Source organism: Melopsittacus undulatus, chromosome 6, assembly GCF_012275295.1.
Source record: "Melopsittacus undulatus isolate bMelUnd1 chromosome 6, bMelUnd1.mat.Z, whole genome shotgun sequence".
Lineage (NCBI taxonomy): Eukaryota > Metazoa > Chordata > Aves > Psittaciformes > Psittaculidae > Melopsittacus > Melopsittacus undulatus.
The window spans coordinates 83,879,723-83,897,137 of record NC_047532.1 but is presented as its reverse complement, the minus strand read 5'-3'; the positions used below and the strand labels follow the sequence as shown (position 1 = coordinate 83,897,137).

Below are 17,415 nucleotides of genomic sequence, written 5' to 3'. Positions count from 1 at the left end.
AATCTAAGTTCATCTGAACTTTCTCATGTATCCTCTCTAAACAAGGTCTTACAAAAGTCATGTTTCTTCCTTCACCTTTCTTCCATCTTCTGTCCTGTCCATTCAACCCCCATAGGCAGGACTTGTCCCTACCTGCTTGGTTTACATAGACAAAGCTGGGGGGTTCAAATACTTCTGTATATAAGAAATGGGAAATCAGTTCCTTCATCCCTTCTCTTGTGTTTTGTGAGGAGGACAATAGTACCAATAACAGCTATCCTCAGAAATATCAAACATTGCAGTAGGTTCTAAGTGTGAAAACTGCTCTATATTCTTAGAGGATTTGAAAACATCTGTCTAGATATCATGGACATTTCTAGAACCTGTAACTGTGATCTATGTAAAATTGCAAACAAACAAAAATCAGACAACTTCTTTTAAAACAACTGCTTCTGTTCTGTGGTAGCACAGGTGATTTTCTCCCTAGTTCAGCACCAACAGTTACACAACTAGTGCAGACCTTTTAGATCATCAAAATCGGTTGAAAAGTGCAGACTGAAGGGGGCAACTCAGCTAGTCCTAAATACAACAAACATACATTGTAAGGCATGTGTTCTTCTACCTAGAACCTGGCAGGTATACCTATGCAATATGCCACACCACATACCCAAGTAAACATGGCATTTTTTTCCTGCTGTTCTAGTCCTAAAAGCACAGGTATCCGACAGCAGAATAGCTTCATAACTACGCAGATTCTCTTCAGGAGAGTTATTATCTGTGTCACTACAGCCTCTAAAATCCCAGTTCTAGCAGGAAACGGCATTGCTCTTTTTTCCCAGCTCGGTTTGAACTGCTACTTATTTCGCACCGTGGCAACTATCGAGATGCCAAACCCGGGACTGAACCGAGCTTCTCGCCGCGGTGTCACCGTAAACCAACGGCTCAAACACAACTTTCCAGCCGCCCAGCGGGAAGCGTTTCCCATCGGGGTTGTGTTCACCTGCGGCACGGTCCTACCCAACCCAGAACTGGGGCTAAGAGGAACCGTGCCCGGGCAGGAGCCATTCCCTCACCTCACCGGCCTCAACCCCTCACAGGGCGCCCACGCTCATAGGAGGACCCCTCCTCAGACCAGCCCGCTCCGGAGACAGCACCGGCTCCCCGCAGGACCCCGGCAGGGGCTGTGGTGCCCTCTCCAGTGCCGGACCGGCGGGGATGCCCCCTCAGCGGGGCCGGGGCCGCTGTGGGCGCGTTACAAAACTGGCTGGTTTTGTAACAACCTGCGGGCGCTGCCCAATGAGCGCCGCTGCCCGGCGTCACGTGCCCGCCTTTATATAAGCGGCGGCGGCTTGGGGCGCTCCCGGCGCGGGGCGGCAGCAGCATGGGCCGGTGGGGCCGTGCCGCGCCCGCGCCCCCTCAGCTCCCCTCCGCCCCACACCGTTAGAGCCGCCGCGGCCATGGGGTCCCCGCTGCCCCCGCAGCAGCGGCCGGAGCCGCCGCTGGTGCTGCAGCTGGCGGCTGGGGCTCTGCAGGCGCAGAACTTGGAGCTGCCGGGCGGCGGCGGCCTGGGGCCCGAGTGGCAGGTGCTGCTGGGGCGCGCCGACGCGCTGGCGTTCGGCGGGCGGCTGCACGAAGCGCTGCCGCTGTACCAGCTGGCGTCCCGGCACCAGCAGCTGCGCGCTGAGCAGCTGGAGAAGCTGGTGGAGTGCCTGGCAAACAGCGTCCGGATCAAAGAGGGGCTGCCCGCCGCCGGGAGCGGCCCCCCGCAGCCCCGAGAGGGGGACGTCTTCAGGTGCCGCAAATGCCAGGGGTTCCTGTTCGAGCCCGTTTCCTTGCCTTGCGGACACACGTTCTGCAAAAAGTGCCTGGAGAGGGACCGAGCCGCCGAGTCCCGCTGCGTCCTGTGCAAGGAGGAGGAGGGCGGCACGGCGCCCGGGCAGCTCCCGCGGGTCAATGTCATCCTCAGCAACCTGCTGGCCAAGTGGTTTCCCTGCCAAGTGAAGGCTTCGCAGCTCAGGCACGAAGGGAACCTCCTCTACAAGGAGAAGAAGCTGCAAGCCGCCCTGCAGAAGTACAACGAAGCGGTCAGCTTAGGTAACGGCACCCACAGCCCGACGCCGGTCTCCGGGACAAGTTATCTCCGGCCAGGGCCGCGCTCCCATTGAGTCCCCGCTGTGCTGGGCCGGGTGCTGGGCGGTGGGGGGAGGCCATGGGGAGCCCCGGGAGGGGCAGGGGCTCCCCGGCCCGCGGTGGAACTGGGTCAGGAGAGCAGCGGTTGCGTAAGCCGGAGCCCGTGGTCCGGCCGTTGTGTAACCGGCTGGGCCCGGGGGCAGCGGCCGCAGGGCACAGGGGGGGTCCCGGCTGGGACGCGGTCCCCCGTGGCAGCCCATGACCGGTGAACTGCTGCTGTGTGGGGAAAACTTGTGGTGCGATCGTTGTAATGTAGTTTGAGGAAAGGCAGCTATAACCTGGCACATAGTAAGTGCGAATTAAAGGCGAGGTATTAGCGGTAAGAGCTCAGTTATTGAGTGTTCTGAACGAGCGTACAGCCTTAATCTGGTACGCACTGTCTTGATGCTACAACACACCATGTGTAACCAGCAGATCGCTTCACTCACTCTGTCATAGCATTATCCCATTCCTGTAGTTATCACTTGTTTTCCTGTGTTGAGCTTTGGCACAAAAGGATCCTCATGTATTACTTGAAAACTTTGGGGATAAAAAGTGTGAAGCTCCTCTACAGCAGGACAGCATTCCTGTTGGAATGTCTCTGGTGTGTTTCTATCACCCATCTGATCCTCAGTCGGAGCCAGTAATTTATTGTGCGAGTGTCTCGTGGTTTATTTATGCAATGTTCCCTGCAGTTATATAAGGCATAGCTGACGTCTTGTCTGGAGTTACCCAAAGAGGTTTCCAGTTTTCATTTAGTACGTAGTTATTAAAAGAAAAGAAAGTGTATTTTGTAGGTTTTTACAATGTGGACCCCCCAAAAAAAGAATAGAGTTTATGTAACTGATTAACTTGCTTCCATCAACCTATTTTCTTATTTCTCACAGCTCCAAATGACCACTTGCTCTACAGCAACCGGTCCCAGATTAACTCGACTTTGAAAGCTTGTGAAAATGCGCTTCATGATGCAGAAACAGCGTGCAGACTCCAGCCATACTGGTTGAAAGTAAGTCCTGACTCCAGCTGTACTTTAAAACCTTGATTTGACCCCGATACAAGCCTGTTAGAATAGTCAGACGGCTGGATCAGAGTGAGGCTTTACATCCTGTCACTTTTTGGCTTCCTGGGACTTGCAGACATTCAGCTGTGATACTTCTGGGATGCAGGAAGAGAGTGATAATCCTAGAGGATAAACTGAGACTATTGTCTTTGACCTGCATGAATCTCAAGTTCATGAGCACTCTCCAAAAATCCCATGCTGTGCTTACATCATTATATAAGGATGTAATGAAAAATTTAAGAGATTAATTTGGGGAAGTAGATTTCTCCAAGATCAGTTTGGCTCAATGCTCTGAGAGCATACTTAAGAGTTAGAGAATATCCTAGTTCTTCCTGTAAGCTTTAAAATCCCAAGAACTGGTGGTGTCATGGTATAAGATATGTTTATAGTGATTTTCCTGCCTAACATTTTCTTCTCTGGAAAGATCTTTTGTAGTTTTACCTTGGTTTTAGTGCACGTTCTCATGACGAAAGGTGCCAACTGTGGTTGTGTTTCATTGCAGGGTCACCTAAGGAAAGGACAAGCGTTAGCTAATCTGGGGAAAACAGAAGAAGCTTTAAGAGAGTTTCTGTTCTGCCTTGCTCTAGATACTGGGAACAAGACTGCCAAGTCTGAGGCACAAAAGGTGAGTTCCCTAAATCATCCGGAGCTGTGTTCCTGTGTTCAGTGGCATTTCATAAAGCAGGATCATTTTTTTTCCCTTCTCTTTCCCCCTCTCTCTCATTACTGCAAAGGGCTGTATGGAGACACATATCCTGACTGTTAAGATTTGTGTATTGCTTGAAGATAGAGAGGTAGCAAGAAAACATACTCAGCAGACACTGTGGAAACAGTTACTCATGGTGTTAGCATTGCCAGATTTGAAGTAAGACTGATTTTGTTAATAACTCACCCACAGACTGCTGAGTTTCTCTAGAGCTGGGTTTTTAACCTGTTTCCTAGCGTGGCTATGTCTCACCAGTGACAGAGTGCAGCAGAGGAGGGGTTGCTGTGGAATGTTATGAGGCCATTGACTGGTAGAACGCAACACGCAGCACCCTTCAAACTCCACTTGGGAGCAGCAGCTCTCTTCCTACTGCCAGTCATACTGCACCCAGGATCAGTGTGTGGAGGCATGAAAGGAAGCAGTCAACAAAAGAAGAGCTGTTTTAAGATAGCTTTTAAAGATTGCTAATAATAAATGCTAAATAAGCAACAAAATGGATCTGCAGTGAGGCTTTTTTACAGTGACACCCTAAAATGTGGTGTGTGGATTCTCCAACAGCTTTTGTGAAGACTACTTTGTTTTGCAGCCCCTCAACTCTCTGATTTCCTGTGAATCAGTGGTTTTGACATTTAGCCTTTTTTTGTTGTTGTCATAGCTAAAAACCTCAGTGTCACAGGAATAGTTTATGGTAATAAAATGTAATGTGCTATTTTCCTTGTACTGAATTTTCTTTTATGGCAGTGCATTCAGGCTTTTCTCCATCACTGGTGGGATAGGAACTTTGAGGGTTCTGTGTGCTGCAATAAATAAAGCACGGTAGAATTCTTACACTAAAGCACTGTTCCTGAAGGAAACAGAGTATAGCCTGGATAGCTGTAGTACAATCAAATTTTTATCTCATTTTTGCATATGGTTGAGATTTCTATCTCCTCTGAGGTCTTTGGCACTGATATTTGGGAGTTTTGGTTGGTTGGGTTTTTTCCTGGTGGGTTCCATGCAGTCTTTCACTGTCATTGTGTCATGGTTTGTTCTCACAGTCACACTGTGAGAGTTCCTGTGCACCAGAGCAAAAAGAGCAGGAACAAACAAATGTGTTTCTAATTTCTGACTCCAAGTAGCCTTATCCAAGACACCTCACTTCTGAGGAGTGGGGTTCTGAGGCAAAAACAGGCTTTTGATGACTGAAAGAATTACTTGTGCACTCATCAGACAGGGTTCATCCATGGTTCTACTGGGTCACTTCCAAGGTCATTTGCATAACAATGACATGCTACGTTTTACCAAATGCTTGGTGTGCAGCTGTGATTCTCTGCTGGCATTAACTGTCCATGTTAGTTTTGACACAGTGTGAATCCTTTTTGGTTTTAAAAAGGCACCTTTGCTGTCATGTGGCTTCCTCAGGAATCAGCAGGGTCACCTCAGTATGTTGAAAGTAGTTTGGGGAGTGTAAATCTTCCATTCAGCACTGCTTCTTTCCTTAAACAATCATCTGAGAAGCTATGCCATACAACTGGCTACAAGGTGCTACTCAAAACAAATGCACTTATTTTCTGATAGCAAATGAAGAAGTAGCATTTTTCTACTGCCTACATTTTCTTGTATCCTCATGTAAGTGAATTAAAAATAGCTGCAATTTACAATATCAGAGATGTTTACTTCATTGAACTTGGATTAAGCCTGTGAGATGAGTGCCCTCTGTTCTAATAAACCCCAGTGAAAGCTTCTGAGGTGCAGCAAAAAAACATGTTTAAGGTGGATGTTAGTAATTTCTGGTGAGTTTATGACCTACAGGACAAAGAGGACAAAGGTGTGTGTGTGTGTCACATCCCAGAGTGGTTAATAACTTTATGGGCTTATTTAAGTCTGAATATGTCTCTTGCTGTCTGTTCAGCCTATATTGCATTAGCTCTTGCACTTTTTGTTCTTCTCCTCATCTAAAGGGCTCTTTAAATGGTTTTAACAAAATCAAGGATGCTTCTTTCAGTTCTTCCTTTACTTGCTTTTTCATTTGAGGTTGCAAGGAAGGAACTAAGCAGTGAAGTATTCTGTTTTATATCACAGCTTCTACTTAGTTTGTTTTCACTCATCCCGGGAAATGCTCAGGAACACTTACCCGATATCCTGCAGCTGTTGTCACATCACTCTAGATTAAAGGGGAATCTCCTAAATTCAGTGGGATCTGGAGGCACCAGCCATAACCTACAGAGGTTGCTCAAGGTAAAAACCGAGTCTGATGTGTGGTTCTTAATTCGTGTGTGTTTTATGTTCACATTGGGAAGCCTTCTCTCCTTTTTCACCTATGGGAGACAGGAGGATACATTTTGTCAGATTTTTACTGAGTTTCAGAAGATTACAAGAAAGTGTTGACTTACTGAAGTCTCCTTATCTGACTTAGTTTTCTCTAATAGAAGTCCTCTGGTGTTTTACTCCAGAATTGAGTGGGTTCTAGTCCTGTAATTGTCTTTAGCTCTTCCAAGTAGTTTGTAGTGGGAAAGGGCCTCTGAAGACTGGATTGAGATACCCTCCAAAGCTGTGAAATGCTAAAATCTGGGGTTTCAGCTTGAACTGTAACTGAGGATGTCAGTGACAAAACTATCCTGCATTCAGATTCTGTACACTGCTTAGAGGTTATTCTAGAGCCATATAAGATGTATTAGCTGCTATGTAAGTTTAGTTTCGCAGTCCTAGCTTTGTAAATGACTGTAGAGCTTGGCATCCATAGGTTTGTAAGGACCACTTTTGCTTCACTGACATCTGAACTTTGGGGATAGGTTTGGCATATACACATATATACATATATATGTGGGAGAAAACTTCACAAGTCCTCACAAACAAAAATGGCAGGTTTTGAGCAGCCTTGAGACTGATAAGACAGTCAGTGGCTTTGCCTTCTGGAAAGGCTATTAGGATATTCTGACAAGAAATCCTTTTGTATGACTCTTTAATGCAGTCATTTGAGGGGCAGGTCACTCATCTTTCTGCATGTTACACATTGACACAGCTTCTGATCACTATCCACAGTATCTACTTTCAGGTTCACCTAGGGAGTTGATGTGACAAGCTGATAGGGGATGTCCTGTATAATGGCTGCTCCAAATTGTTCTGTAGCCGTAACAGGATGAAGTCTCATGATTTTAGCCTTTGCAAAATAAATTTGTCTTGCTAAAGGAAGCTCTGTGCATCTTTTCTGTTACTAATTTTGTGTTTATACTGCTTCCTTAAAATAAATTCACACTGTTTTGGTTGGTTTTGATAGTTGATACCATCATTATGATAGCTGCAATATGCATTTCCCCGTAGGTTAAGTGATAACAATGTATATAGCCTGAAATCTGGCCACATTTCTGCCTGAATCAAGTTTCATGATCAAGCTAAAAAGCCACACATAAGGGCTGAAAATCCTCAGTGCCATGGTGAAGCTGGGATGGGTGGGGAGAGCTAATAGTTTGCCTTTTTCCCTGCCACTAAAAACAGGCCCTGACAACAATTCTCAAACTGTTGCTTCTTGACCTACAAAGTCCTTCCTGGTGATCCATAATGTTAAAGACTTGTAATAGGTTTGGGGTTTTTTCCTTATCGAGTTGTCGTAAGATTAGTCCAATGTCAGACCTCTCTTCACACAGGTAAATGTGGAACAGAAAAAGGGTTTTTCCATTCAAGAGGAACCAAACGTAACTACTTCTGGTAGTTTGAGGAAATCTGTACAAATTACAGAGAGCAAAAAGGACTGCTCGGAGGAGGAGAACAAACTCACCTCTATGCAGGAATCTCCCTTTCTCATTTCTGACAAGTGCAGCCTCTTGAAAAGGAAGTGCTGCTCTGAGGAGATGCGGAATGCTGAGCTCCCCTGCAAAGTGATGAAGAAAGGTATGTTTGATTGCTTATAGGGTAAGTTTCATGGCATGAATCAGTATAAATTTTGCTTTTATACAAATTAGAGGAAGAGGGTCCAAATTGCACTTTGGCTTGTGCATTTTCCCTTTAATCTAACCAGGGCAGCATGGGGAAGTTTTGTGTTCATTAAAAACAAAAGCCAGTCTAAAAGCGGGTAAGAAGTTTGGGTCTGCTGATGCTCGTTCATCATCAGAGAGCTGAATCTTTTAAGGAATATGAGTGTCACACGTGGTCTTAGCACTTTCTGCATCACTGAAAAAAGGTTGCTTAAAAGCACAAATTGTTTGTGGATGATATTTGGCCTTGTTTTCATGCTGTAGGATATGTTTACAATGGTAGGACAGAAGAATGCATCTCACTTCCAACACCAATGAAAAACATGTTTTGACACTGTTAAGGCCAGGCTAAATTCAGCCCTCTGTAAGTGGGTATAAATGCCACCAAAATTAAGAGAAAATATGCTGATTTGTGCCAAAGCTGAACTTGATGCTTTGCGTAGAAATTACTGTAACAATGCTTGATGGTTCAGTAACTTGTAACACAGATTTAAGTATTGGCTGCTGCTTGTAGTTACACAGAATACCACTGTGTTTACCATGCTTCTGCTCAATTACACTGTAATATGTTTTCTGTTATTGATAGATACAATTGATACTAAGGGAAATAGTGCTGGACAACATACTCCATTTGAATTTGTGGATCCATCAGATTTGGACTGCTCCCTATGTATGAGGTATCTGTTGTTTTCTTGTGGATGTCTTTAGCTTTTAAGCTGTATCTCTTTCCCTTTAATGACCTAGAGGTTTTCTAGTTTACTTAGTAATTTTTCCCTCTGTCATGAAATTAGGTTTTATTATAATTGCTCCTCCAGTGATGCATTTCTAGACCTGTTCATCAACACTGTTGTTGAATAGGAACTTCTTGATCTCTTCTAGGCTGGTGATTGTTTAGGAAAGGGCACATGAGAGTTATGCCTGTTAGTAAAGGTCCCTGAAAGATTTCCTCTCATCACTTACACATGGCCACCCACTGACATACATAGTGCACAGAACCAGTTTGTCCTCTGGAATCTGTACAGCCCTGTATCATGTTATATAAAGCTCAAAATAGCTGAAGATACCACATCCAATGAATATTCCACATTTGCATGTAAAATACTATGTTGCTGCTATTGCAATAGGAGACTCTTGCAAGCAAACAAGACCATGTTTTTCTTTTATTACTTAAGAGATGTGCTCCTTTCTTTACCAAGGCCATTGCTCCACTTGCTTCATGATCTCTTCCTCTAGTCATCAGTCATTCTTGGGGACAGCAATGACTTGATAAAACCAGTAGTTGTCAACTACATCTATTTTACTACTTGTTTGTAAAACACATTTTAACTTTCACAAGTATACATGTAGGATTTTGTTAACTGACTTAGAAACACTGGAAAGGTTTTTCACAGAGGTCTTGACTTCTGCAGTGAGTGTCGCTTAGGTTTGTAGCTGTCATTACCCAGAGTTATCAATAATGCATGTTTAGGTTAGTTTTGCACTATATTTTAAATTCTTAATAGCAGACAACCTCTTCATGGATTTATTTCTGAAGGCCTGTACTTTGAGAAATGTGGAGTTGCTTGGTTGGTTGTGGGTATGCAGGGAGAGGAGGACATCTTCCATTTACCTCAGACAAATTGAAACAACTATTGTGTTTGATTTGTTTCTGCTTGGAATAAATTGGCTCTGTCCCCCTCCCTCTGCTTACAGCTGAAAAGTGATCTGACAGTTTATATAGCTGTCAAAACAATGGATACTGCTAAGAGCAAAGCTTTCCTTTAACAGAAAGCCACACAATTAGTCTTAGCTGATTTAATGAGTCTGCATGTGTATGATCATTGTGTCAACAAAGCATTTTTCAGATGTTTTAAATAAATTAATTAGCCCTACTTCTTCATCCTCTATGTTAAATCAGAAACAGCCAGACTACAATGCATTTGTAAAGGAATTAGGGAATTGGCAGTCCTTGAGCTTACAATATAGAGGATGGCGATGCTGATCTGTAACCGCAATCACAAATACAGACCTTGCATCTAGGAGGATGTTAGCTTTGTAACATCGCTGCAATAATGAAGGCTTGTGCTAAGGCAAGTGTCACAAGATCTTTTCCTTGCTATTAATGCAGATTGATTATAATTGTTTCCTGCTGTGTTCTTCAGAGGTATTTTGGGGATCTGGATCCTAAGATACTTTGGACTAATTACCTAGTAACCTACTGACCTATTCACAATTAACTGCAAGAGCTGTTATTAACCTATTTGTCTGACAGTGGCTAAAATGTTATTGATCTACATTCACTCCAGCAGCAAGTGGAAGATAAAAAGTAATACTCGAAGCAGTGCACTGGTGGAAGAATGAAGGAGCATTATTCAGCAGGAGTGATTATTTAGTTTCTGCTATTATAATAGCTTAAATGATGTCATGAGAAATCAGTTTGTGTTTCTGCAAGTCATGAGGCTTGGTCCAGGTCCCTTTAGTGTCATCAGGAAGAAGCTGCTGCTGGCTTTTGTGAGACCTAGAGCAGAATCACACATTTAAACAGGACTTGCTTGTCTTTATGCTAACATTTCAGATCCAATAAGTGACTACTAAGTTACATGTGCAAACCAGTGCTTACTGAAACATATTGTAGAAGTCAGTATTTTACATAGTTGAAAGCAATAAAGGAGCCTTGGTGCAGTGAGATTTCCCTTCATAAAACAGTTACTAAGGATTTTCAATTAAACAGTCAAACTGCAATATAAACTGGCAATGTTGTTAGGTGCCAGTTATATTCTTGACTACACTCATTTAATAGATGCTAATAAATGTGAAATTCTACATACGTAAACCCAAATATGTAACAGGACTCAGTGTACTATTTCGACAAACTGTAATATTTTACATCTCTTTAAGGTACTTACTGACAAGGAAACACCACATTCAGTTAGCACATAAACATAATAATAAGTAAAAAGCCCTTATATGAAGATGTCACAGGGGTACTTGAAATAGGTAAAGATTAGATACCACGATACACTGGATACCTGGTCTTATATATTGAAATACTTTTCTAGATGAAACAGGAGCCTAGTATCACTGATGTGCAAGAAAAGCAGTTGTTTGAAGGTTAAAACCTGTCTATTGCAATGAAACTGCTTTCCAAGTCCACATTAGAAGTGGCAATAATAGTTTATTGCAATCACTTATGTGGGCTATTACTGCAAATAGCTATTTTGTACTTAGCTCTACACATATGAGTAATCACATGATTTCCACAGTAATAGTTGTGCAAGTATTGCTCAATTTCATTAGAAAAAGTCAGATGGTCCAACTTCTGCTTCTATTTATCACTCATGTAAAGGAAAATTAAACCCTGGCTTATTGGAAGCTAATGACAATATTCACTTGCATTCACTGAAATTGGAGTTCATGAGCTGTTTTTGACATCAGGTAGCAATAAGAAGGTATAAGCTGAGTAAATTCAAGAGTTGATTGAAGAAATGAAAAGCAAGGAACAACTTTATCCCTGGAGTAGTTAAATTCGGGAATGAATACAGCTTTTTTGGTACATAATATTACTGTTTTGTTTTTGGACTTTCCAATCCAGGCTCTTCTATGAACCTGTCACTACGCCTTGTGGACACACCTTCTGTCTCAAATGTCTCGAGAGATGCCTAGATCACAACCCAAAATGTCCCCTGTGCAAGGAAGGGCTCTCAGAGGTAATAATGCTTGGATTTCTCTCAGCATAAATTCAGGGGTAACAGGATAGGATCAATGACACTTTCAGAAACCTCTGATAATTCCTAACTAAAAAGAAATGTAAGAATTTGACTTTAAATGCTCTTATGACTTACAAAGCATGGATAGTCTCCCCTGCTCCAGCCTTAGGGCCACACCTGTTCTTAGAAAATCTGTAGGTATTTTTACTTCCCAAATTTCCTCAGAAAATGCCCATAACGTAGGGAATAGTTCAATAAACAAGTCTTCAGTAGCAGTGTAAGCTTAAAAGATCCATTTGATTTGCTGTAGACATAAGAAAATCGAGCTAACAGATGACTACCTTGTTCATAGGCACCATACACTCAAAATACCACACGTTATCTCTAACTGCTTGTGTGTGTGTTTTCTGCAGTGCTTGGCTATGAGGAAATACTGTAAAACAGTATTAATGGAGGAGTTAATAGCTAGATACCTTCCAGAGGAACTCACTGAAAGAAGAAAGATTTACGAAGAGGAAATAGCAGAGCTTTCCAAGTATGTAATCCATTTACGTAAATTCCAGTCTCTGCTGTTAACTGGGGAATGGCTTCTTTCTTGGTATCATGTCATTTCAAAAAGAACAAGTTTCCAGGTGAAATTGTGCTTTGAGTTACCATAAAAACTGAGCCTGTGCTGAACAATAAAGAGGAGAAATCCAGAAGTAAATAAACTATAAAGCAATGTGGTTGCTTTCAGTGGCCTCCACAAAAGCCACAGTAAGTGGAAGTCTCACAGGCTGGGGGTTGGAATGTACTAGGCAGGGAAGAAATGGGATTAAGGAAAATATAGTAAACAAAAGTAATAATCGAGATGCATTAATTCTTTCACTAGCAAAACCAGAAAGCATAACCAAAAACTCTTCTGCTAGTAAGTGGTATATCACTTTCCATACTATCTACTCGATTAATGGGAAAAATTATTTTAGCTTGTACTTACTCCATTAAGAATTTTATTCTAAAGATGTTTTAATCTCTATTTAAGGATATCATAATTTTAAACAATATGTTATTTCATAAAATGTATTTTATACCTTATTAGTAGTTTGGTAAATGTCGTATCTGATTTGTCCTTTTTTACAGCCTAAACAAGAATGTTCCCATATTTGTCTGCACGATGGCTTATCCCACAGTCCCATGCCCTTTGCACATCTTTGAGCCATGTTATCGCCTGATGATTCGAAGGTGCATGGAGACTGGCACCAAACAGTTTGGGATGTGCATCAGTGACCCTGTAAAAGGGTGAGTGAGCTGCATGCTTGGACTATGTGATGTACCCTACTTAGTGTGGAGCAAGTCTCTTTTGAGAGGAGCAGAAAAGTCCATGTCTGTAATATATGTGATGGTTTTCCAGTAGAGAAAGCTTCTTCTTAATCATGCCAGTTAGAGACATGGAGAAGACTTAAGTTTCTCTCTTGAATACTTAGATTCTGACTAATATGACTGCCCAATTTTCTTGTAACACACATAGGTAGTGTGTATTGTACAAAGCTGAGCTGCAGATCTCTTGTAATACATGAAAAGTGAAGCGTATTTTCTACTGTTTTGAAATCTTTTGGGTGCTTTGGCACAAGAAATCAAATTGAAAGGGTATTAAGGTGTTTGGTAGGGTTACGTTTTCTTAAACTATGAAAAGAACAGCTAAGCTATTGGGATATATTTATATCCTCACTGTTGTGAATATAGCAGAAGCTGCATAGGTATAACAGGACCTTCATAAGGACTGGCTGAATATTTACATTGAGCCATTTACAGTCAGTCTTAAATAATCTGATTTTAATGCCTGTCTCTGTTCAGCTTTCCTCCCTTATGGTGCATACCTACAGGGTATGTATATGCCATAAAAAGTTTGAGGTACACAAAACACACCTACAAAGTCAAATCTGCTGAAATTGTGAGAAAACGTTTTTCTTTACAGACTTTATAGTCCTTCCACAATTTTAGTGTTCTGAACTGCACTTGTTGTTCACAAATTGTGTGTATCAGGATTGTAAAGTGTGTTGAAGCTGTATAACTTTCAGTTTTATAAGATGTTCCCTGTCTTCCACAACATGCAGTTAGTGTTAATCAGATTAGACAGCCTGAATCTTCCTGATAGATTCGAAAACAATTGTGGAATCATTTGAACTGCAGCAGGTCGGTACTAGGAACAATAGAAATGAGCTGACACTGGTAAATACCTTTGTGGTAGGGACTGGCTGTATGGCAGTTCTGTGGAGCTAAGGGTGGAGAGACTAAGACTTGTTTACTTGCTTTTGTTCTGATTTCAATAGGTTTGCAGATTATGGCTGCATTCTGGAGATAAGAAATGTGGAATTCTTTGCTGATGGTCGCTCTGTTGTAGACAGCATTGGCAAAAGAAGATTTAAGGTGATACAGCACAGCCAGCGTGATGGCTATAACACTGCTGATATTGAGTACATTGAGGATCAAAAGGTAAATGAAATATTTCATTTAAACTGTGCTACATGTGAAATATAAGCACCTCTTTTCAGTGAGTTCTTACTTTTGTAGAACAGTTCCTAGTAAAACAAATTTACTAGCTGCTCATGGTTAAATATGGGAAACATAAGAGGTACCCCAAGCATGCACACATACTGCCCATATACTGAGAGTGTTTTTCCTAGAGGTTTTTAGCAGAAAACAGAATGACATGAATCCAGGATGAAACTTTACATCTCTCCTAGACATAATAACTGTGCTTTATAAGGGTATCAGGAGAACCTGCCTCTATTTGCATGGAAGCTGATTAGAAAACTCCCATTCATATAGAAGGAGCAGTATTGGGTCCACTACACCTTCAAAATTACTTACATTAATTCTTTCTTTAAAACATGACTGTAGTCAGTCAGAGTATTCTGGGTGAAGTATGAAATTTAGTGTACAATGGGAAGATAAAATGTCTACTCTGAACAGCTGATACTATTAAAACCACAAAGCTTTGCATAATCTTCTGTGTACTGTGATGTTTGTGTAAAGTGTTTTTTACATAGCAATCAAGAAAGTGCTTGTTCTGCAAATAGGTATCTCTGATTTAGACTATAGGGTAAGAAAGTGAAGGATTGGATGGTGGGGAAATGGGGAGGAAGCAAATGAGGGACACCAGCCTAGCTATTTGGATCCATCCCAGAACTCTTGCTGCTGTTCTTCTTTCTTTTCCTTTCCCCTATCCACCCCAGAAATTCCTAAACATCAGTGTTGTGCCTTCCCCAGCATGTGGACTGAACCAACAGTAACTGTCCTCTTTACTCATTTCAGGTGCAAGGACAAGAGTATGCTGCATTACTTGTTCTCCATGATTCTGTCTATGATCAGGCATATCTGTGGTTTAACTCCCTCAAGCAAGCACTCAAAAGTCGAATTCTCAGTCATTTTGGTCCAATGCCAGCTAAGGATCCTGACCCACAGGTACCCAGAATCAGTGGCTTATGTAATGTTTAGAGACAGAAATAGCAGGGATATCGGATAAACTGGGAGGCATTGTGTTTTAAGATGAAAATATGAATACTTTTCATTTATCCTGCATAAGCTAAGTATCTATGGTATGTTGCCAAGCACCAGTGGTACCACAGGTGTGAACAAAATGCTCATATTTAATGTTGGTAACTTCCTGAGACTACTGACTTGACTTTATTAATTCCAGGAGACTTAAATGCCTTTTTGCCTACTCTGTTTCCCCAGTTACATGACTGAGAGAAAACGGGCAAGAGGAAACTTTGTTCAAGGACTGCAAATAGCAGGGATCCTAAAATAACAGATTATAAGAGAAAGTGAATATACAGTAGTGTCATAAAGCATGAAGAAAGGAGGCAGGAATCCCAAGGAACTGGGTCAATAATAACATGGGAACAAAATACATTAAAAAAAATCTAGAAGGCCTAACCTATAAACTATTGCTAGAAATAGAAATGCAGATAGATAGAAATAGCTTTTGTCTTCAACATCCTATTCTTAGGAAAGGTGCAACTTGGTTATAATTTGTTTCAAGCCAACCTGTAATCACAGGCCATTAGGCTGGCAAAGAAATTACCTGTTTGCTCCACTGCTATCAAAATACTGTGTTAAAACAAGACCTAACCGTCTCCGTGCATCCTAACTTCTTTGTTTCCCTCTCCCACCCTGTCCCTTACCACAGGCTAATCCTAACGGGCCAGCATGGTGCTGGTGGGTCCTAGCTGTCCTTCCACTTGAGAACAGAGCTCAGCTTCCTTTCCTTGCCATGAAATCCCTCAAAGACCGCTTGAATGGCATCAGACGTGTCCTTACATTCATGTCTCGTACAAGATCACGGTGATGGTGAGAAGGAGAGCTGTGAAGTCTCCCACAGTACTTGACTGTAGACTGTCTCTTGTAACTTCATCTAACTGCAATAATGTCTTACAGATTTGAGTGTCAGGATGTTTCAAGCTTCAGTGTGAAAGAAAATGAGTTATAAAGAGCAAGGGATGTTTATGGATACTTCAATAGTTTCCATTTGGAACTCTGAGATGATTACTCAATCACTGCACTGCTAAATTAGTAACAAATGTGATAGAACAAAAAGTGATCTTGTTTGCCATAAACCTTTTAAAAAGCTTAAGGGGTTTTTATTTATTATTTTTTTTAGTGGATAAAAGATAAACTGTGCAGTTTAATGTGAAGCAGAAATAATAATGTTAATGCATTATTTCAGTGAACTGCAAAGTCTTTTATTCCAAATGGTTCGGGTTTTATATAACATTGTGTAAAATAATGTTCACAACTTCCGTTTGATAATTTATTTTTGCAATATGATTTTTTGTTTCAAAATGTGTATTATTTATGTGTTCATTCTCTAAAGGAAAGTGAGCTGCTCTATTTATTTATAGTGTTTTTACCCTGTATTTATGACTGGGGCAAAATGATGATTCTAGCAGTACACAAGCAACTGCTTTGATAATTTTTCAGATATGTGTTCAAATAATGAATGTTTTTCTACTTATCCCCAGTTCTACTGTAGCTTAAGAAGGATTTTTTTCCCCTTGAAACAGCCTGCCATAAAGTCTTTGAATACACAGATTATGTCTGAGGTATTTCAGGCACAGTTGTTGGATATTGATCCTATGCTTGCCACTGTGTTCCTGGTATCACAGAACAGTTAAGCACATGCTTAACCTTAAGCATGAGTATTCAAGTGCTTGAGATTATTCAAGTCTTGATCAGCTGATGTCAGTGGGGATTTGTCATACTGGTGGCAGAAGGATCTATCCCTGAGTTTTCACAGAACAGGGAATAACTTGGAGTTAAATTTATGTCTGAACTCTCTTGAAGAATGGATAATGGCTACAAACAGCTGTGAAGAAAGAGCCACAATATATGGGAAGTGGCTTCTCCTAAGGAAAACTGGAAGCTATTGGTATCATTTCACTGTAGGCTACTACATTAATTTCTTCATTTTTAATTATTTTTTCAACTCTTGTTGCTGTTAACATCAGTTTTATTTCTCATTGTTTGGTGGGATTTGGCTTTGGAGTGTGTATATGTGGTGGGTGGGGGGGGTTATTTTGAACTGTAGGACTCAGAGGGCAGTTTTTTGTCACATGAGAAGGAATATGTTGTAATAAATGCTATTTATTTCACCCCAATCTTCAGGTTTCTGTTAGCTTCAAATCTCTACCCAGCCACTGCATTTCTCTTAAGAGATTGGGTAGTGTTGCTAATAATTAGCTCTCAAGGAAAACAAGTGGATTTTAGTGCAATTACTTCTAGCTATAAAGAAGGTAAAAATAGAGCAGAAATGAGAACAGGAAGTATCTTGGGTTTGATTTTTATTCTGTTTTAAATCAATAGTTCATATACTTGTTTTGCTGC

General features: G+C 41.6%; 1 protein-coding gene across 2 annotated transcripts; it reads left to right on the top strand.

Moving 5' to 3' along the window:
- The first annotated feature begins 1,375 nt into the window (after positions 1-1,375).
- On the top strand, positions 1,376-17,083 carry LONRF3 (LON peptidase N-terminal domain and ring finger 3). Of its 2 annotated transcripts, XM_034064271.1 has the most exons (12): positions 1,376-2,073; positions 3,036-3,154; positions 3,711-3,833; positions 5,976-6,131; positions 7,538-7,781; positions 8,451-8,541; positions 11,436-11,550; positions 11,964-12,085; positions 12,670-12,828; positions 13,860-14,022; positions 14,845-14,994; positions 15,722-17,083. In XM_034064271.1, exons 1-12 carry the CDS (start codon positions 1,437-1,439, stop codon positions 15,878-15,880), a joined length of 2,238 nt encoding a protein of 745 aa, XP_033920162.1. In that variant the 5' UTR covers positions 1,376-1,436; the 3' UTR covers positions 15,881-17,083. The 2 variants fall into 2 exon arrangements, with proteins under 2 accessions (XP_033920162.1, XP_033920163.1); XM_034064272.1 differs by lacking the exon at positions 5,976-6,131 and having other exon boundaries at positions 1,377-2,073.
- Positions 17,084-17,415: the final 332 nt, after the last annotated feature.

What these genes read in the sequence shown, in the direction of transcription:
- LONRF3 (XM_034064271.1), top strand. Translation starts at nt 1,437, where the DNA reads ATGGGGTCCCCGCTGCCCCCGCAGCAGCGGCCGGAGCCGCCGCTGGTG. An exon ending in CTGCAAAGTGATGAAGAAAG is followed by an intron (nt 7,782 to 8,450) that starts GTATGTTTGATT and finishes TGTTATTGATAG; the next exon opens with ATACAATTGATACTAAGGGA. An exon ending in GCAAGGAAGGGCTCTCAGAG is followed by an intron (nt 11,551 to 11,963) that starts GTAATAATGCTT and finishes TGTTTTCTGCAG; the next exon opens with TGCTTGGCTATGAGGAAATA.